This window comes from Megalobrama amblycephala, linkage group LG14 (genome assembly GCF_018812025.1).
Source record: "Megalobrama amblycephala isolate DHTTF-2021 linkage group LG14, ASM1881202v1, whole genome shotgun sequence".
Taxonomy (NCBI): domain Eukaryota; kingdom Metazoa; phylum Chordata; class Actinopteri; order Cypriniformes; family Xenocyprididae; genus Megalobrama; species Megalobrama amblycephala.
Window position 1 is genome coordinate 38,249,856 of NC_063057.1, and position 22,135 is coordinate 38,271,990.

The 22,135-nt window shown below is 36.2% G+C and overlaps 1 protein-coding gene across 1 annotated transcript in view; it reads right to left on the bottom strand.

The window, feature by feature from the left end:
- Positions 1 to 17,408: 17,408 nt before the first annotated feature.
- Positions 17,409 to 22,135, bottom strand: part of LOC125244922 (junctional adhesion molecule-like) — a 100,701-nt gene continuing 95,974 nt past the window's right edge. The window contains exons 5-7 of the mRNA XM_048155316.1: positions 19,035 to 19,112; positions 18,788 to 18,852; positions 17,409 to 18,703 (exon numbers count right to left, since the gene is read on the bottom strand). Coding sequence (XP_048011273.1) covers positions 18,590 to 18,703; positions 18,788 to 18,852; positions 19,035 to 19,112 — 257 coding nt within the window. The 3' untranslated portion in view covers positions 17,409 to 18,589. The remainder of the gene's footprint in view (positions 18,704 to 18,787; positions 18,853 to 19,034; positions 19,113 to 22,135) is intronic.

Sequence of the window (22,135 nt, forward strand, 5' to 3'; positions counted from 1 at the left end):
CTGACATGGTAACAGATCAAAAACTCAAAACAGGTATAACCCTGACAATAACATTGCAATCCCACTCTAATCCACTCAGAAACATTTACAATTGTAGAAAAAAAAAAATAATTGTGGTGCCATAAATAAATTGTACTTGAACGTATATTTATCATGCATGACATTTATTTCAAAAAGGGACATTTCAAGGCAAAATAGGCACAAGTAGACGTAGAAGAGAACAGCATGCGGTGTTCACGTGAACCTAACAGCCGCATGTTCAGAATAGAGTTCTCTTTCGCATCTTTGTGCGCTCAAATGGCTTAAAATCTCTTGAATGTTTAAACTGACAGGATCTAAAAACACATTCAAAATGATAAACTTTTATTGTATGATGGTTAAACTTTGCAGTTAATCAGAGAAATCACCTGCATTTTGAACCGTGGTGTCTGGTCCGTATGGATTAACGATCCCTACTAGGCATCGCACATCCTGCAATGTGACTATCGTGGATGCACACATCACGATTTCAATGCTAAAATGATATATTGTGCAGCCCTACCATAAACAATCCTTACACATGCACCTGTGCTAACAGTGAAAAGTGACAAGATGACGGACAAGACCATGGCAGAGGATTCGTTGCACAACAGACAAATCTGACAAAGAAAAGAACAAGTCAGACAAGTTTCTAGCAAAACTTTTACAGTTTTTGAGTATTGTTGTCTTTTAATGTTATATGATAATTCATACTCAAAGTACAACTGAAATGACATTCATTACAAGATGATTAGTTATTAGTATCAGTTTTTATTCTTCTAGTCATGTATTTCGTCAATAAGGATTTCTGAAAAATACTGTAAAAATAATGTCTAATCACACCCCTACTAAATGATGAATTGAATGTAAACTTGGCAGGTGAGTCATTGGGACATAAAAAAATCCACTCACAGATCTGTGAATCAGTTATTGTTTAAACTAAAGCATAGAAACCTTTTTCTGTGGAAGCCAGGACACTTCTTTCTACACCACAAAATAAAGCATCTGTTGCTAAATGTGGTGGGCAGTACATGCACTACGGCTAAGAATAATGTTGTACACCTCAGTGTAAACAGTGATGGGATTCTGCTTTTTAAAAAGCAGTTGTAGCAATACTGGCAAAGTTTAGCTATTTTGATCCATTTATTGTTGCCATCTTTAGTGGGCAAAAGAAGCCTAGTCCCCTTGATGAGTATGTTTCTGACTTTTTGACTGAGTACCAAAATCTCAAATACAATGGGATAAGTCTATCATAATTGGCTGTATAAGGCCAGACTTACACCATCTATATTGAAGCTCTGTCTGTGATGTGCCAGCAAGGGCATATCTAAAATGCATTAAGAATCATAATTTATATTGTAGTTGTGAAAGATGTGTAATCAGAGACAGTCATGTCAAGGGAAGAATAGTATTCAATGAACAGGAATGCACTTTTCAAACAGATGAAGCTTTCAGAATGGAGTACAGCAGCCACCAAAAATGGTGTCAGCCCTTTAAATGCAGCAGCAATTCCATGTGTAAGATCATTTGTGTAAGATTACATGCACATGGTCATCTTGGGAGTAGTTAGATGCATGGCCCAAAATCACTGCCGTTTATCTGTGAGAGAAAAGGATGGGATATCCTAAAAACTAAATGCACCAAGAGAGATTTTTTCTAGTGAATTTGCACAGCATCCCCGGGGATGACATGAACTTGACAGGTGGAAGGCCACTGAACTATAGCAGTTTTTGCTATACACAGGACCAGTGGTACTAAAAAATGTGTTATTCCCTTAAAAAGATACAAGCACTTCATGTCCTTGCCTGTAGCCATGTCCATAGCGCTGGAGTCAGTTTGCTCAAAAACTAATGAAACACTTTGTCAAGTGCGGTGCTGACTTGTTATGGCAAGTGTTGTCCTGTGTACCTGAACTGATCTCATCTTCATAAAGACGTCAGACACTTTAACCATTACTTAAATGAAATTTCCAACTTTTGAAAAGTACCTGCACCAAATCAAGAAATGTATGAGGGACGGAAAAAGAAAATCAAGAAAAGTTCTCTGGAACAGGTCACTGGGTGTTTGTCAGAAATTGACAATGCAGAAGTGAAAGAGAATAAAACAACTGGACACACAGCCTAAAGTGTTTTTTTCTGTAAAAGAAAAAGACTGTTTTCTCTTGAGAGATGACAGATTTGCTTTAATTCGCAAAAAAATGTGGATGAAACTTTTGTGTGAGAAGGGAAGGAATATGGAGGGTAGAGATCCCGATAAAAGAATAGAGTTAAAGAAAATGATTAGTTGACCAAATACTAAAGAAAGAAAAAATCATTCAAATGGAAAAGGATCCTCAGGATGAACTATACGTGATGTTCCCATTATACAAAAGAAAAATAACTGCAGGTAGGTTTTGATTAATGAATGGTTTCATTTCTTAGCAATCAAGTCAAAATGTTGTTTACTATGTTTATTATGGTCTATAACTTCTAGTTAATAGGCAAGAGTGTGAAAACTATAATCTGACGAGCGAGTTGAGAAGGAAGAACAGGAGGAAGTGGTAGTGGTTTAGGGAACTTGGAAAAGAACTAAGAGAACATTTAAAAGTTATATTGTTGGTATACAGTGAATATAAAAATCTCAAATATTTAAATATATTAACTCAACATGGTCCTCAAATTTTAGATTATTAAGATTTTAAATCAATTGTTGATTTGCATTATTAACAGAATCTGATCATTTGGAGGTGTCAGAGAGCATAATGGATAACTGATCAAGTAAAGTTCAGTGTAGAACGACGAGACCAAACAGAGTGAACTGGGGTTAGACTGCTTAAATGGAGTGGATCTGATGAGGGAGAATGATAGCAGGTGTGGATGATTGTGAAGTGTGTGCAGGTGTGAGCCAGGAGGGATTGTGGGAAATGTAGTGTGCATTATGCCATTAAATAAATAAAACAACAGAAAAGTTGGATTTTTAGGTGGGTCTGAATAGGAACAGTGATATAGCCTAGTTTTCTAACATGTGGATTTATTTACTTTGTCAATATTGTGACCAAATTATATAAAAAAGAAAAAGTTTAAAACTGCATTTAATAATTCATTGATGTATTTCAACATTTTACTGTGAGCTGGATAATTGATGCTGTTTTAAATTTTCATTATTTTGTTTAGAGGTATATATGTATGTTATAATATGTCAGGGTTATGTTTGATCTGTTTAATATTGAGTTTGTTTCACACCGTGGATGGAATGCGGATGGAAATGTGGATAAACATTCGTAAAACGATTCAGAGTGATCAATAAATAAAATACAAATAAATAAATTATTTAAACAACGAAAGTACAGCCACAATCGTCAACTTAGAACCGGTTTAAATGTTTTAAAATCACTTGTACCCTACCTGATCAGGGAAAAAAAAAAAAAAGATCCAGTCTTTCACTCGATCTGCCTGTCTCCTTTGAAGTCTTTTTCAAATAATGCATGAGGAAAACCGACTTGTTAATGTTAACCGGTGTCCTGACATCAAAGCCACTGGAAGGCAACCCTGCAACCTTTAGCCAAAAAAGCGTAATGGCCAATTCAGAGTATTTCTGTTTATTTTTACTACTTGCGCTTGAATTTCTACTTTTAAGGCATTTTTTGACAGTTTGTGTTAATTTTTATTATGCCAAGACAGACAGCAGTAATGAGAATGCACGATCAGTAAATTTCTAATACCGTTCAGAAAAAAGTTTGATATTTATATTTCTATAATATTTTATATATAGTTGAATACATTGCTCTTTTCATTCAAAGTAAAGGAAAACCCTTGCCTGAACTGTCAGATCCAAACTGGCTGTGTATTTTGTGTGACATAACTGATAATCTTATACACTTTCCTGTTTGTCTGAGTATCTCAGCCTCAGATCCCTATGCTTTTTCATGTACTCAGTTGGCTACCAAAGTAAGCTGGTTAATTAATGAGTTTGATCGGTGCTTCTCTGACTTTAAAACACAGCAATCAGCCTTTGCCATATTTGCCAATCCTTTGACCGCCACTGTCGACAGTGCACCTCGTCACCTTCAGATGGAGTTAATAGAGCTTCAAAGTGACAGTGGGCTGAGAGAAAAGTTCCAGGATGCAGTGTGAGTTTCCTTTTCGAAAGGGAGCATCACAGGTTATGAATGTAACCATGGTTCCCTGAGAACAGGGAACGAGACACTGCGTCTCCCTGCTATGCCTTGGGGCCGCCTGCTGAACAGTCCCTTCAGACAATAAGTGGATGACTTGTTCTCTAGTTCCCCTTATGTGTGTTCGGGTGACGTTATAAGTTGTTGCCGGCCAATACGATTTTCATGATTTGATAGCATTTCATACACAGGTTCCCAAGGAGGCATTCCCCATAGCATGTTAGATGCAGTGCTTCATTCCCTGTTCTCATGGTACCATGGTTAAAAATATGGAAAAAATAGTAATATGGTAAAAATATTATTACAGTTAAAATAATGGTTTTCTATTTTAATATACTTCAAAATATAATTAATGTCTGTGAGGCAAAACTGTCTTTTGTATCGCCTGATCCTTTAGAAATCATTCTAATATGCTGATTATTAGAAATGTTGGAAACAGTTGTGCTGCTTAATATTTTATAACCTGTGATACTTTTTTTTCCAGGATTCTTTGATGAATAAAACATAAAAAAACAGCATAAATTGGGGTATCACCCAAAAATGAAAAATCTGTCATTAATTACTTAATTACTCATGTCGTTCCAAACCTATAAGACCTTTAGTGTAATCGTTTGTTTTACTTGCGCTTTTGCAGTTTCCCCTATTAAATCCAGTCTTGCTGTGGGTTCTTTTTTACTGATGTCCACACAAAGAAAGGAATGAAGAGAAATGAAAACTGGATAATAAAAAAAAAAAAAAATAAAGTTAGACAAAATTATAATTAGTAAAAAAAAAAAAAAAAAAAGGAAGAAAGAAAGAATGGGGAGGGGGAAAAAAGGGAAAGACTCTAGATGTATATATGATAATGATAAGTAGAAAGGAGAAGCGTACTTGTATACTAGATATACATGTAAGTCAGGGCTTTAAAGTCCTTCATATAGATCATACAGCAGCAGTTCAAAGTAATTAATAAATTGCTTAAAACATATGTATATATTCATACACACACGCACATATATATGTCCACATACATACATACATGCATATACACATATATAAATAGACATTATATATATATATATTATATATACAGGTCCTTCTCAAAAAATTAGCATATTGTGATAAAGTTCATTATTTTCCATAATGTAATGATAAAAATTAAACTTTCATATATTTTAGATTCATTGCACACCAACTGAAATATTTCAGGTCTTTTATTGTTTTAATACTGATGATTTTGGCATACAGCTCATGAAAACCCAAAATTCCTATCTCAAAAAATTAGCATATTTCATCCGACCAATAAAAGAAAAGTGTTTTTAATACAAAAAAAGTCAACCTTCAAATAATTATGTTCAGTTATGCACTCAATACTTGGTCGGGAATCCTTTTGCAGAAATGACTGCTTCAATGCGGCGTGGCATGGAGGCAATCAGCCTGTGGCACTGCTGAGGTGTTATGGAGGTTCAGGATGCTTCGATAGCGGCCTTAAGCTCATCCAGAGTGTTGGGTCTTGCGTCTCTCAACTTTCTCTTCACAATATCCCACAGATTCTCTATGGGGTTCAGGTCAGGAGAGTTGGCAGGCCAATTGAGCACAGTAATACCATGGTCAGTAAACCATTTACCAGTGGTTTTGGCACTGTGAGCAGGTGCCAGGTCGTGCTGAAAAAACGAAATCTTCATCTCCATAAAGCTTTTCAGCAGATGGAAGCATGAAGTGCTCCAAAATCTCCTGATAGCTAGCTGCATTGACCCTGCCCTTGATAAAACACAGTGGACCAACACCAGCAGCTGACATGGCACCCCAGACCATCACTGACTGTGGGTACTTGACACTGGACTTCAGGCATTTTGGCATTTCCTTCTCCCCAGTCTTCCTCCAGACTCTGGCACCTTGATTTCCGAATGACATGCAAAACTGAGCAACAGTCCAGTGCTGCTTCTCTGTAGCCCAGGTCAGGCGCTTCTGCCGCTGTTTCTGGTTCAAAAGTGGCTTGACCTGGGGAATGCGGCACCTGTAGCCCATTTCCTGCACACGCCTGTGCACGGTGGCTCTGGATGTTTCTACTCCAGACTCAGTCCACTGCTTCCGCAGGTCCCCCAAGGTCTGGAATCGGTCCTTCTGCACAATCTTCCTCAGGGTCCGGTCACCTCTTCTCGTTGTGCAGCGTTTTTTGCCACACTTTTTCCTTCCCACAGACTTCCCACTGAGGTGCCTTGATACAGCACTCTGGGAACAGCCTATTCGTTCAGAAATTTCTTTCTGTGTCTTACCCTCTCGCTTGAGGGTTTCAATGATGGCCTTCTGGTCGGCAGTCTTACCCATGATTGCGGTTTTGAGTAATGAACCAGGCTGGGAGTTTTTAAAAGCCTCAGAAATCTTTTGCAGGTGTTTAGAGTTAATTAGTTGATTCAGATGATTAGGTTAATAGCTCGTTTAGAGAACCTTTTCATGATATGCTAATTTTTTGAGATCAAAATCATCAGTATTAAAACAATAAAAGACCTGAAATATTTCAGTTGGTGTGCAATGAATCTAAAATATATGAAAGTTTAATTTTTTTCATTACATTATGGAAAATAATTAACTTTATCACAATATGCTAATTTTTTGAGAAGGACCTGTATCTACATAAGGTATAATTGGTTATATATCCCATAATTTCATAAATCATACTTTCTTGACATTGTTTACTTAAGATCTGCACAGTATCATACTACATCTTTTTACTACAGTCTTTAACTGCTTAAAGTAAAGTGATGAAAACAAAGTCTTCTTTTAAACATCTAAAGAGCTTTATAATGTGGACATTTAAGATGATGATCATGTGCGTTTAACGCCATCACCCGACCATTATAATGAATTCTTAAAAAAACCTTCTTTCTCGTTCATTTAATTCTGACATAATATTCGACCACAGGTGTTTTTCGTGACTTTTCTCTCTGTAAAGTTAGGTATCAGCAATTGGCTAGGTAGCAAAATTGATAGGCCTACTCATCAAGTCATCGCTAAATTGGACTAATTTGGACAGCCACACTAAACGTGTTGTTTTATTGAGGGGATATTAAAGGGATAGTTCACCCAAAAATGAAAATTTGATGTTTATCTGCTTACCCCCAGTGCGAGAAACCGAACAGTATTTATATTATTTTTTACCTTTGAAACACCACTATGTCCAACTGCCTTCAGCATTCACTTAGTGAGGTCTGATCGCGCTCTGACAACAGCAGTGATGTCTAGCACTCATTGAAGTATATGCGCGAGACATCACTGCCGTTGTCAGAGCGCGATCAGACCTCACTAACCGAATGCTGAATGTAGTTGGACATAGTGGTGTATTAGAGGTAAAAAATTATATAAATACTGTTCGGTTTCTCGCACAAACCGATCGTTTCGTGTCTTAGGACATCATTGTGTCGTCACGAGCCGCAGGGTTTAATTTGGATTTGTCTATGCAAGTTTTTTCGACTCTTATTGATAGAGTTCCCATTCACTCGCATTATTTGACTGACAGACTGCAACGGTTGGAGTTAAAAATCATCATTTGTGTTCTACTGAAGAAACAAAGTCACCTACATCTTGGATGCGCTGGGGGTAAGCAGATAAAAATCACATTTTCAATTTTGGGTGAACTATCGCTTTGAGGCTTTGTGTCAGGAAAAAATAAATAATTAAGTGTGTAAGGACTGCCATCTTGCCTTATTTATGACGCTGTTCTGATGTACAGTAAATGGAGTCGAGTTGATTCCATCAACTCCTACAGTGGGAGTTGGGAGTTGGAGTCGACTCCAAAAAACCTGGAATCGAGCCCCCTAAAAATCAACAAAACAATACTGTATTGTTTCAAATGTAAAGAGTTTCCAGTGAGCTTAATCTACGTGGGTCACAGTGAAAATAGCATCAGCCTAATAGGAAACACTCAAATAGAAACAAATTAACAAAGTCTCTCTGATTTGTGTTATGAGAAAATGCAAAGTCAGAAAATGCTTAGCTAAGCAAAAGAAATGAGTGAAACCGTGGAGTTTGCAGGAACGACAAGTGAGACAAAACAGAAGAACAGGCCACTCTACTTACATAACTCAGGCTGCCCTGTTTACATCTCCTAAATCTGAAGGAAACACCTACCACTAAATTAAGAGAATTATCAAACCCTGTCTATTTCTACCAATAAATGCGCACAGTTTCTCTGTTTTGTCGTTCCACTGGCCCAGGGACTTCAAAACATTGGGTGCAACACTTTCTGCATACGTTGAATATGAAGGCATTTTGGCAGAAGCTCAACATTTGACTTGTTTAAATATGTATATATTTTTTTTTTACACAAATGCATTGCTTCGCTTCAGTAGGCCTTTATTAACTCCTGGGAACCATGTGGAGCACATATTTATGATGGATGGATGAGGATGGAAGCACTATCTTCAGCTCATACTCATTGAACTCCATTCACTGCCATTATAAAGCCCAGACGTGTCAAGATATTTATTAATATTTCTCTGATTGTGTTCATCAGAAAGAAGAAAGTCATATACACCTAGGATGGCTTGAGGGTGAGTAAAGCTTGGGCTAATGTTCATTTGAAAGTGAACTAATCCTTTAAAAAGCTCCAGTGTTGATCAGTGTGTGGATAAATCTGAAATGCTCACAGCAAAATTGTCACATGAAAAGAGGTTGGAGTCCCCTTTAAAGTTCAGGTACAAGTTCAGGAATTTTTCTTTGTCAATTTGCACACTGAATATAGGTAGGAGATCTTCATTTTGAACTCTCAAAGTGCACCATATTGATTCATTTTACTTTAAAATGTACAAATTTTCTTATGGGGGACATGCCTCTGGACCCACAGAGGGAGCGAGGCCCACCCACCACATATATCCACAAAATCCTGTGGGAAACACTATGATTTTATGAATTTTTAGAATTATTATAGTAATGCAGTTAATTATTTACACTGTTGATAGGAAACGTAAAGATATCTTGTCCTTCATATTAAAAATAAAAAAAATGGAAGCTTTTATAATAAAACATAGTGCCTTCCTGTCTTCACATAGTCCTTATGGTTTAAAAACACAAGTAATGTTTATCAGTCAAGTAATTATCGTCCTAATATATATTTTATGCTGTTATTTTGTTCCATGTGTTTGGACCGAACCTGTTGAATTAATTCTCTCATAATACTCAGACATTAGTCCACTTTTAAATAAACTTTTCCTGATAATTTACTCACCCCCATGTCATCCAAGATGTTCATGTCTTTCTTTCTTCAATCGAAAAGAAATTAAAGTTTTTGATGAAAACATTCCAGGATTTTTCTCCTTATAGTGGACTTAAATGGGCACCAAACAGTTGAAGGTCAAAATTAGTTTCACTGCAGCTTCAAATTGTTCTACATGATCCCAGATGAGAAATAAGGGTCTTATCTAGTGAAACCATCGCTCATTTTCTGAAAAAAATTGAAAATTATATAAGTTTTAACCTTAAATGCTCATCTTGAACTAGCTCTCTTCTTCTTCTTCACCTCTATTAGAATTCTGGCAGTGTAGACACTGCTAAGTGTATTACTGCCCTCCACAGGTCAAAGTTTGAACTAATTGTTATATACTATTGAACTAGCATATTGCATATAAAAATTAGCTCAAACTTTGACCTGTGGAGGGCAGTAATACGCTTAGCAGAGTCTACACTGCTGGAATTCAAATAGAGAAGAAGAAGAGAGCTAGTTCAAGATGAGCATTTCTTCCCCTCCCCCTCTTTACAGCTTTTTTTTTTTTTTTTTTGCGTTTTTTTTTTTGGTAATGTGTAGTCTGCGGATGCTGTCCTGTGTGTCCAGAATTTTATGAGAAAATAGTAGGTAAAGTAGTACGTTTGAACTAATTTAACAATTTTAATTATCATAACATATAACAGGATGAGTTATCTTAAGTTGTTGAATCTTTTGCTGATGTTGTTGTTTGCCAAATGTTGTTTTGAGGTGTTTCTTCCCGCTCCCTTCACTTGCGCGCGCTGATACCCTAGTGAAAAATAAACATACTAAAATCGATTTGAAATTCATTTATTTTATGCTAAGTGTACTACAATTGCATTTACATTTGCAAGTACTTAATATAAATACCCTGCAATTGTACTTTTAGTATACTAAATTGGTATACTTAAAGTCTGCTAAACTGGAACAAGTATTTTAGTGTTGAGGTCCAACTAAAGATATACTAAAGTATATTTGATAATGCTAAAGTGGAACTATTGCAAGTATACTTTAGGTACACTTCATATATCTTGCATTCAAATTATACAGTGATCATACTATCCTTACTAATAGTGATATTAAACACATTTTAGGCTTAATATTTAGAAATATGCATTGTGCAATAAAGAAGAACTGCAAATAAAGTTATTTAAAATATTTATGTCAGTATGTCTGTCAACATTTGAAGCGGATCAAAACCCTTCATCAAAGTTGTCCTAAAACCTTCTTTTTTGATCCACTTCAAATGCTGACTACTGTAGATTAATGGGTTTTTAGTTAGTGTGAAATGAATGTAGGCCTATTTTAAATATATTCTGGTAGAGTTTTTTAACTGGGGCAGACTCTGCATCCATTGCTTCTGACATGTTTTCTCACCGTCATGTACCTAACTCAGAAACTCTTGAGGAAATTACCAGAGTTACCTAAACTCATAATTATGGGTTGTGCTGATGTTCATGTGCATTTTAAATACATTCTTTCTGACATGACTTGAAAACACTGTAACTGCTGAAGCTAAACCTTGACCCTCATTGGTCTGCCCCAACGTCCTACCATTGGTTGAATCACAATGATTGATATGTTTTGAACGCCATAAAGCCAATGCCATCACACTCACCAACAATCGGTTTTGCTGTACTTTTGCTAAACAACCAAACTTGCTGGAGTGCACACTATTGGGAAATCTGTGTTGCAGATTTTGGCACATTTGTCAGAAGGAAACTTTAGAGTCTAGAAAGTCATTGTAGCTAAAGACACAAGTCTCACCATGTATTTCAAATCCGAGAATGATCAAATTATTTTTAGATGATGCTATATAATTCTTTAGATGAGACTTTCTTTTTGCGCAAACCACAGAAAACGTGAGGTATGAAATGAAACATCTAGTTTGTTTCTGCTAATTGGCTGTAAGGGCAAAACCCAACTTTTGCCAAAAGCTCAGACATAATCATGAGAAATTTGCAAATAAAATGATTTCATTTGTTACATTTTTACTTCAGTAATTTATTTTTGTTGAATACTATGTTGCTATGTTGTTATAATTAAAAGTCCAATTCAATGAGCAGTATTTGAGTTCTACTTGTTTAGTATAAAAATAGTATTGACCTATAGAAAAGTTTACAGGAAATGTGTTTTGAGTTGCAAAAAAATAATGATAAATAAGTTTTATAATTATGATCTTTACCTTTTTTAATAATTTGCTCACACTTTGAATATCAGGTAGGCTATATTGTTTAATTTAATTCAATAGCACTTTTCACAATTTTGCATGGTTGCAAACACATACATATAGAAGTTATATAATAAATATTTGTAATTATGACAAATAAAGAAAACAACATATAGTTAGTTTTAAATGGTGAAAGAATATTTGTGTATTCCTAATGCAATTCAATGCACCTACTGTAATACCCTTTTCCCATTAATGTTACTTTAATAGTCCTTATTTGCACTTCGAAGTATGGACTGCAAAAAAAAAAACGCAGAAAGTTCAAATGTCAAATAAATACAGAAACGTTTACTGCATGAAAAGTAAATCATTTGAATTTATGTGTCACATATAATGCGAGACCGCCAAATCATTTAATTGTGTTTTTGTCAGGAGCAGTTGTGGTGCATTGAAAGTTGAAGCGCGCAGAGACAATCGGCAGAGGAATGTTACGAATGATTATATTTCATCCGCACACACGGAAACACAAGCAGTTGCACAAGAAGATCTGCACGTTCACATTTTTTTCACAATTGTTTTAGTGTGTGCACAAGAATAAAACTAATGTGCCGGTTTACGCAATTGCTTCATGTTGAAGCAGTACAGGCTGTACTGGTGTAATAAGAAAATACAACCTCAATCCAGTGAACTAGAGTAATGTAACCTATAATGGTAGTTTAAGATTAGGCCTTAGTTAAAATAGGACATTGAGGCAAGTAGCTTTTATAAACGTGCCTTAGGAGAAAAAATATGCAATCTTGAGACAAAACAGTAGCACTGACATATTTTAAGATATGCCAGTCCAAGATATGCATTTTTATCTGGTATTAATCTAAAACCTTATCTGTGAGGCCATATTTACTAATTAAAGTCAATTTTTGTTCTGTTTATTGAATAACTGAAGTGTAGATTAAATTTTTAGGATTTAATGAAAAAGATGTTTGAAATACTCTAAAGACTCAAATTTTTCTCTTTGTAACATCTTGTCCAGGTTTGATTCTAATCATAATGAAACAAATAATTGAAAAACCTTTCTTTTTTTTTCAGCACAAAAAATGTTAAACTTCTTTGTTATAATTGTGACTTCATTATATGTAGATATGAATCCAACTGCAAAACTCCTTGTGAAAAGATGTCTTTCAGTTAGTCAAATAGTGGAACTCTACAGCCATCTACTGGATAAAGTGATAATACACTAAACCATGTAAATTATCCATGCTATGCCCATGAATTAAAGTTAGAAATGTGGGTCTTTTATAAAGTGAATTTGACATAAAACGCTGTTTTTGTATAAAAACCTGTTTACTTGTATTTAATTATAAAAAAATATTATTTTCCAAAAAAAATAAAAAAAATACGTGGAGTAAAAACATTAATAAACTGAGTAAAACTAATTTTTTTTTAAAAAAGACAAAAAATTATTATTTTGTTACAAAATTACATTTTGTTGCCTGGGTTCTCTGGAGACCTCAAACAGCACAAGTGTCCACCCCAAACGAACAGTGCACACGGGTTAAAGGCAGATTTTTTGCTCCTAATGGACAAGGCCTACTTGCACTTGTGCCGCGTCACCCCCTGGGTGGTTTCTGCCGCAACCACGTAACACTATCTTGGTCACGAGCCACTTCCTCTATTCAAATTGCTCAACTCCTGTAAAAGGTTTACCTTCATAGATTCAGGAGGAGTCAGGTAGGCGTATAATATTTTCTTTTTAGATTATATTATCTCAGGGTCTACTTCTGATCACTACCGTACCTCCTATGCCTACGGTTCAGATATCAACCAAGCCTACCTGGGTGGGGTGGGTTATCCTCCCGTTCAGTGCACCGCAGCTGGCTCTTCGCCCTCAGAGGACAGCTATGCCTGCTAATGCACTCCCACGGCCCACTCTGTTGCGACTGGTTGGCAACCTTGACTGACTTTGTAAAGTCCGTCGGGATATCTTTGTTAAAATCTCTTTTTCCAGACAGTCACTTCTGATAGCCCAAATAAATTCTCACTCTACAACAATAAACAGACTGAGAGAATACTATCAGAGTTTGAGGGCAGTCCTCATTCTCATTTTATTTAGCTGGAAGTTCCATGGGCCAGATAAATAATTACATTTTTAAAACTTACCCTCTTCTCTATTCAGTATATGTTCTTCTCTAAGGAAATCAGGTGATCTTCTGAGGGTTGTGGTCTGGCGATGGCTTCCGCTTGCTGATTGCTTGTATGCTCTTTCTTTCTTCAGCAAAACTACTACTACCACTAGAGCTATAAAGGCCCCTGTATTTGGCCCCTGTATTCTCTTTTGATACACTTTATCTCTTCATTTACACACATGTGGTTTCTTCTTGCGTTAACATTACCAGCATGCGTCAATTTCTAGGTTACTTGTCTATCACCTTTTTTACTTGTGTCAATGCATTTCCAATTTGCGTCAATGGCTTTAGCAATACACACATTTTTTATTATACATTTTAATCAGATTTCTACCTTGCTAGACATTTATTTCCTAACTATCCCCCAGAACCCATGTTCATCTACACACATAATGTAACATTTGTCATCTTTACAGGATGTGGTATACACTTCACTCGAGCCCACGGCATGTGTTTTTGTCTCATTTATGAAAACTTCATAGACCCCAGAGATTTTCCAAGTTCAGCAATTTTCTGCTTTTTTTAATATCTTTTAAAATCTTTATCAATTTTTTTGGAAGAGAACACTCCATTTCTCTTGACACACTGAGCCTTGTGACACACATCCAGTTTGAAATAATACAGCTCTGTTAATTTAGGTCATATATAAATAGAAATAGTATCCAAAATAGTATAAATTTATTCCGTAAAAATCATTAACTGTTCTTTAAAAAAGTAATCTTTTAAACAGTTTACCAGTTATTTACCCACAGTTATAAGTTCACTTTAACAGAAGAGACAAACCACACAGCAATCAGTGCATAATTCTTAAAGCAAGTGATAAAACAAAAAGACCAAACCAAAGCAAAAAAAGACAAATATTCTCTCCCCTTCTGTTAAACCTCAATATCGCAGCTCATCAAATAATCACGTGGATAAATACACAGCAACAAACACTTATACAAAGAAAATAAAGAAAAATTAATAAAATAATAGATACACAATAACAATAGATAAGTCACAATTAATATTTAAAAGTAGTCCAAACTGCTTCACTGAAGAAGAACACAAAGCAGGTTAGTTTAATATACTTGCACAAAGGACGAAAGCATCCAACACTTATTCAAACTTGTCGTACAGATAAATTGGGCAGTGATGCAGAAACTTGGGAAAATGAGTTCCAGGCAGTAGATAAAGTTGATGAAAAATTATTTATTCATTACAATTAAATTTAGCCTCACACGCAAACTTTAATCGATAATGAAAATACTTAATAAAACCAAAAGGTAAAATAACAACCATAAAGAAGCAGTTAATATTTAATAATAAAATTTAGAGTATTGTAAAATCCAGAGTATTGTATCTAATAGATGAAGATCAAAAAGAGCAATAATTAAAACATTTGCAGATAAGAGAGAAGAAGTAGAAGCCAAGGAGAGCAAAGGAGGGAAAAAAAGCTGAATTATCAACAACTCAGTCCATATTATACCATAAGCATACATGGAAATTCCCAACCCACTCAAACTGATGTTTTTGTTAAAATGAAAAAGGTTAATTTCACCCATTACGTCATCTACTGGTCCAGTGTCAACAATAGTTATTTTAACCCTTAGGGAATTTTGCACATCTTGCACTATTAAATGTCAGCAGACATATTTTGATCAGATTTAAATGAGCACTAGGCTAATTCTGAAAAACTTCTGCATTACTTAGCAGGCATCCAATACCTAACCACAAATGTGTCAACATGACCTGTCACACTGGAACACTTTGAAGAACAATTTAACATAACAATCATACTCTTAAATATAAAATAAAAATAACCATAAGGGTACAATAAGAAGTAAATACTTGAAAATATGATAAGAATTAATATAAAGTATTTGTCACGATCATTGCCCGTTCCTGTTCACTCCGGACTCCATTTCCCATAATCCTCCCTGTCAATCACATGCACTCACTCCACCAATCACCTGTTGCCACATACAGCCATGCACACTCCACACTAATCACCACACCCAGCTGATACTCATTACCAGGACTATAAAGGACTCACACACACACCACCTCACCGCAAAGTCTTGATTACCCAGTGTGTCATTTCTGAGCGTTTCCTTGTTTCCTGTCTGCCAGTGTTTGATCTTGCCTGTTCCTGTTTATTGACCTGTTACTGCCTGTCCTGACTCTTGCCTTGTATACTGTTCTGTGAATGATATCCGCCTGCCTCGATCTACTGCCTGTACTCTGACTACGACTCTGCCTGTTCCTTGCTGTTCCTGTTTGCCCCTGATCGACCCAGCCTGTACGACTATGCTCACTTTGAATAAAAGCTTGCAAATGGATCTCTGCCTCAGTCCCGCTCTGTTACAGTATTAGTACATAAATATAGGAAATCAAAAGTGAAACCGATAAATCATAAGCCATAAACGATTGACATAAATATGAATAAAAATGCATGAATATGAATATTGACCATTTCGGATCCACCAGGCAGAATAATCTTTAAAACTGTAAATCAGCGGTTCAAAACCATGACGTCCACAGTCAGTCGTATCCTCGGTGAAACAGCAACATGAAACGGATATATGAAATCAGTCAATGAAACAGCGGCTAGTGCTCTTAGGCCGCACCTCCCAAGCAAGATTCAGACTATTGTAACTTTATGCTACCTGCGTTCAGTCGTCACTTCACACGCACACATCCCAGGGGAAAGCAACAGGAAATAAACCAAAAGACCTTTTCTGTCCAAAACATGCACACAGAAGAATCACAACGGCACACTTAGACATGCTTTTTATAAAGCCATTAGCACACTTTGGTGATTGCACCGCACAGGGGTGCTCCATGTCAGAACGCAGCTCCACGGCAGTGGGCGTGTCTTCCGAGTTGAAATATATACCATTAAGAAACAAATAAAGGAAGAAACTTAACCTGTCACATGTATATGGCTTTGTTTTTAGGCCAGATAGTTAATGCTGCCATCCTTCTGCTGCCATCTCTTTTCAAAGAAAAGGAGTCAGCACTCTGTGTCATGGATCAGGTAACTTCAACAGAGAAAGAATGTGTTCAAAATCACATAATCTCCCCTTATCAATGTGTAAAATAAACATCACAAAATATCAGAAATAAAGCATGGCTTTCTATTAATTTGGTTAAATGAATGCAACTTTGGTGAGCATAAGAGACTTCTTACAAAAACAAAAAAAACAAAAAATGGTGTATATATCCTTTCTGAGAGTTGATAGACGATCAATACTAAGTGTTTGCTGGATGAACAGATTAATTGATTGTAATATTAATTTAACTACATCAAGTTAATTCTATTAACTGATCCAAATATTTATAATTATAACAAGTTATAATTAATTATTCATATTTCCCTTTTGAGATAATTTGCTACATCATTAAACAACAAATCTCTGTGTGTTAGCTAATTTATATTTTCCCACCAAACCATCCCTAATGCCAAAACAACTAATGTATGAATTACATAAATTAAGTATTTTGGATTCAAAACGAAATATATATTCCTAATTTTTACACCCCAGACCTTAAGTAGGCCTACATTGAAAATGAGCCCTGAGCATGAAATGCAGGAAAATAAGATATCAACTCACAAGCATGTTTTATTAACCATTCGTTGAAACATGAGGACATTTTATTCCTGCAATTACAATTACATTTGAACCAGAAACCTAATACAATGGTGCTGAATCAAAATAAGTTGCATCAAAAAATCTTTTTTTTTTTTTTTTTGAGAAAAGGGTGCCTTCGAAATGGGACGCAGCAAGCATCTCCAGCTGGCCTCTTGTTAACTTGCACAAAAGGGATCTTTTGTCATTTTGGACTTTTCAGATTGCATAAAATTGTATTATATTCTGTAAAACCCCTAGAATTATGTAATAAACTTAAGTCAGTTATTATTAAATAGTAATATATAAGAATTTGAAATGAAATTACAGTATTAAGGGTTAGTTATTTTATGTATGTGTGGAGGGGAGGTGTGAAAAAGATAAGTGACTTGATTAAAGAACAAAATTAGTCATTTTTATTAAATAATTTTCCATTTATAATGAATAGTGTATTATTATTACTTTTATTATAATATAATTTTTCCCCCTTTGGACAGTAACTTTGTTTCTGTCAATAAAACATATTAGTAATAATGCCATACTAATAATAAATGTAAAAGTACAAACAATGAGGCTGAATTGGTAAACAAGTCACTTATTCATCTTATGAAAGACTGAAACGAATTATTGGAAAAGTAAAAAAAAATGGATGGAGGGAACATGGTTCTATTTATTTGTTGTTGATTGGATGGAGGTGGATCTGGATGCAAGCTTGCAGTCGATTGTAAGAAAGAGGGATTTATGAGGACAAAATGACTCAAGTTCTTAGAGAGAAGTCTATTGTTTTCATTAGGAGAAGTTAAGACAAAGTTAAGAAATTTTTAATTTACATTTTAGAAAGAGTTAAGTTTTAAAATATGAAACATATGGATGAATTGATCACTATGAGATCAATAATTATTTCATGGCAAATTTAAACATTGAATATGTCAACTGCTAAATACGACACTATGGTTTAGGAGAATTGAGTCACATTATGAGATCATTTGGTGAAAGCGCATGCACACAGTGTGACTCATTTCTTTTTTAGTGCTCAGTTTTCTGAAACTAGAAACATGCAACTCCTTAACTCCTTAACTGCTTTAAAATACAACCATTTTAAAAGGTATTCCAAACAATGAACAGGTTTTCTTCTTAAACTGAGGTTACACAAAACACTCAATAATAAAATGTACATGGTTGTTTCAATCTCTTTAAAATGTTTACCATTAAATTGACTATATTCTTTCTTGACGTTTAGCGTTTAACTTTGATTGGGGCGTACTCAGTGTGCTCTGCTGGGTCACTCTCTATGTGAGCTGGTGTGGCGGCAGTTTTAACATGGACTACAGCAGAATACGTCACGTCATCCTGGAGAAAGAGGAAAAGATGGGGTGATTGGCACAGTATTCAAGAAGTTGTGAAACCATTGTGCAATAGTGAGTTTGTGCTGACCTGATTGTCTTGTTCTCTATTTAGTTCTTCTTCATCCCTGATCACCGTTTTCACATTTCTGCCTCCTACAACATAAAACATTTTAGCCAGAATGTTTTAATGTCATCAGAGAAATTCATCTAAATGTTGGTTTTTAATAGTCGTTGGTTTTGTACCCATTATTCCATAGTGTTTCGAGAGTTTACAGCTCCATTAGCTGGTCATTTACAAGTATATCTGTAAAGAACATGTGATTGTGTTCACGTACCTCTGCATCTCCAGTAGATAAATGCCAGTAATGCCAGTAATAGTACTGAGAGAATCACCCCCAACAAAATGAAAACATCTGTTGAGAAAACAGAAATGCATGACAAATGCGTTTGTTTTCAAATTTAGTACAAATATTCCACAATTAAATGTACACTATTTAACTTCTGGTTAGAAACAAAATTGCATGTACGCAGTTGAACTTTGTGTAAATTGCATTGTGTAAGAACATTGTTTTGGTTGTATTTTGGCTCTGCGTGACTGTGCAAATTAATATGATCCTTTACAATAGATAATGCTTTTATATTGTAATTTATCTGTTCAATAAAATACCTAATCTCACTTGCCTGTTGAGTAATAAAAACGGCATCTCCTGCTTTTACAACATTTCAAATCCGAAAAGCCAAGCCCATGTTGATTCTCATTCTATTACGAGCTCTGTCTCACTCTCTTTTTGCCAGCAGACTCCTCTGTTCTAATTCCTCTGAGGATAGAGATTTAGCGTGCTCCATGTAGGGCTGCACAATTAATCGAATTTTAATCACGATCACGATTTTGGCTTCCCACGATCAAATTCGCGTGATCGAGCGATATTTAAAATGCGTCATTCATTCACGCTTTGTATTAAAGGTTTTTTTTTTTTTTTAAACCAGTCTAGCGCGCTGTAAAGCCGCTGTCTGATCACGTGCGTCCATGCACCAATCAGAGTTGTTCCCTGCACCGCGCAGCAGCTCAGTCAGTTTCCAGATGTAGACAGTCACAGACAGAAGACAGAGTAGCGTGAGGAAAATACCACAACAGATAGCAGGCTATAATCTATCTTAACAAAGAAAAAATGTCTAACGTAGCAGAGGGAGCGGCCGAGGGGCTTGTCCCGAGAATCGGATCGTCATCCATTGTGTGGAAACATTTTGGGTTTCCGGCAAGTGACACAAAACAAGAACAGGTCATATGCAAAGAGTGCCATAAAGTTGTTTTGGCACCACAAAGCAACACAACGAAACCTCTTTAACCACTTAAAAAAACACCATAAAGTTCAATACGATGAATGTATGAGGGCCAAGAAATGCGTTGCAAAGACTAATCTGTCACAGACACGTCAGGTTCCACCTCACTCCCGTATCCACGCACTCAATCACCAGTCTACTAATCACCGCCACCTGCACATCATCACCGCAGTCATCAGCACACAGTTAAATACCACACACTCACACACACTCATCGTCCGGTCTCGTTTGTGTTACAACCAGTTGTACGCTTACCTTCAAGGACTCCAAAGTGATACTTACCTGTCTCCATTGTCTCCTTCGTCTCCATCGTCTTCGGATCTCCTCGTGTGCTTACCTGCCTGTGTGTGAGTGTGTTCGTCTGCCAGCTCCAGCGTCTCCCTCCAGTTCCATCTGCATCATAAAGAAAAGGACAGTATTACCTCTCATTCACCTTCAAGATCTTCACCTTCATCTATCTACTCACCTGTCTCACTGCTGATCATTACAATAAACTGTTACATTGCTTTCATCTCTGCCTCCGGTGTCTCTGTCATAACATAATCATCCCACAAAATCAACTCAGACATCCATCGAAGCGAGCCTCTTTAGCGCATCACCATACCCATCCACCTCCCAAAGACACAGTGAAATAACGAATGCAGTCGCATTTCATTTGGCTAAAGACATGTGCTCAATAAACACGGTGACAAACGAAGGCTTCAAATTCTTGGTCAACACTCTGGATAAACGATACGTGATCCCCTCGCGTAATTATTTTTCAAAGGTGGCACTACCTGCGATGTACAGAAAACGCAGAGGGGAAATAGAGCGTGATCTTGCCAATATAAAGTACTTTGCAACTACAACGGATCTGTGGTCAAGCAGGACAATGGATCCGTACATGAGTTTGACAATTCATTACATCGATGAGGATTTTGCAATGCAGAGTCGATGCTTGCAAACATCTTTTTTCCCGCAAGATCACACGGGAGAGTCCAATTGCCCAGGGCCTGAGGGAGGCGATGGCCTCTTGGAGCTTGCAGGAGGATCGGCTTGTCTGCATTACAACAGACAACGGAGCTAATGTGGTGAAGGCAGCTTCTCTAAATAATTGGACTAGGCTTCAGTGCTTTGGCCACAGACTCCATCTAGCATTAGGTGAGTAAAAGTTATATTAAAAAAAATATTTAAAGAATTGTATATTAAGTAAAAAAAAATATATATTAAAGAAAAATATTACAATAATTGTTTATTAATTAAATATATATATATAATTAATTGAAATAATATGCTATTTGTGATTATTAATCGGAGTTGATCAGTACTTATTTTGCTAATGTGTGTGAATATGTTACTGATAATAACAATAGTAGCTTAATATAACAACAACTGTTATTTCTGCTAGTGTTAAGAAACCAAAACCAAACAGTTTTACTCATGTTGTCTGACATAAGATTTAACTAACTTTAATCTTTGAACAATATGATTCGGGTTGTTTATCAAATCTGTGGTTTAATTTTACATATGATTTGACTTGTTCATGTTCTTTTTTAGAGAATGCAATGAGAGATCCTCGGATTGATCGAGCAGTGGGTCTCTGCAAAAAGCTGGTAAGCAGTTTCTCTTACAGCTGGCGACGTAAAAAGCAGCTGACGGAGGCACAAAGAGAACTGAAGCTTCTAGAGCATACACTGAAGACTGAGTGTCCCACAAGGTGGGGATCAAGGCAAGCAATGATTGCACGAGTCCTGGAGCAGCAGAGAGGCGATTTCTCAGGTCTTGTCCGATGACAGAAAAGCCAGACACCTCATCCCTAACCTGGCAGGACACAGATGTCCTTGAGGCCATAAACAAATCCCTCAGCCCTCTATTGGAATTTACTGATGCGCTTTCCAGTGAGAAGTATGTCAGCGTTTCCTTTGTGAAGCCAGTCCTCCACCTTTTCAGATCCTCCATCTTGAAAGTGAACGATGATGAGACAGACCTAACCTGCACCATCAAGACAAAAATCCTGAGCTATCTGGATGAAAAATACAATGACCCTCTGACACAAGAACTGCTTGATATGGCTTCTGCGCTAGATCCACGGTTCAAGCTCAGCTACGTCAGTGAG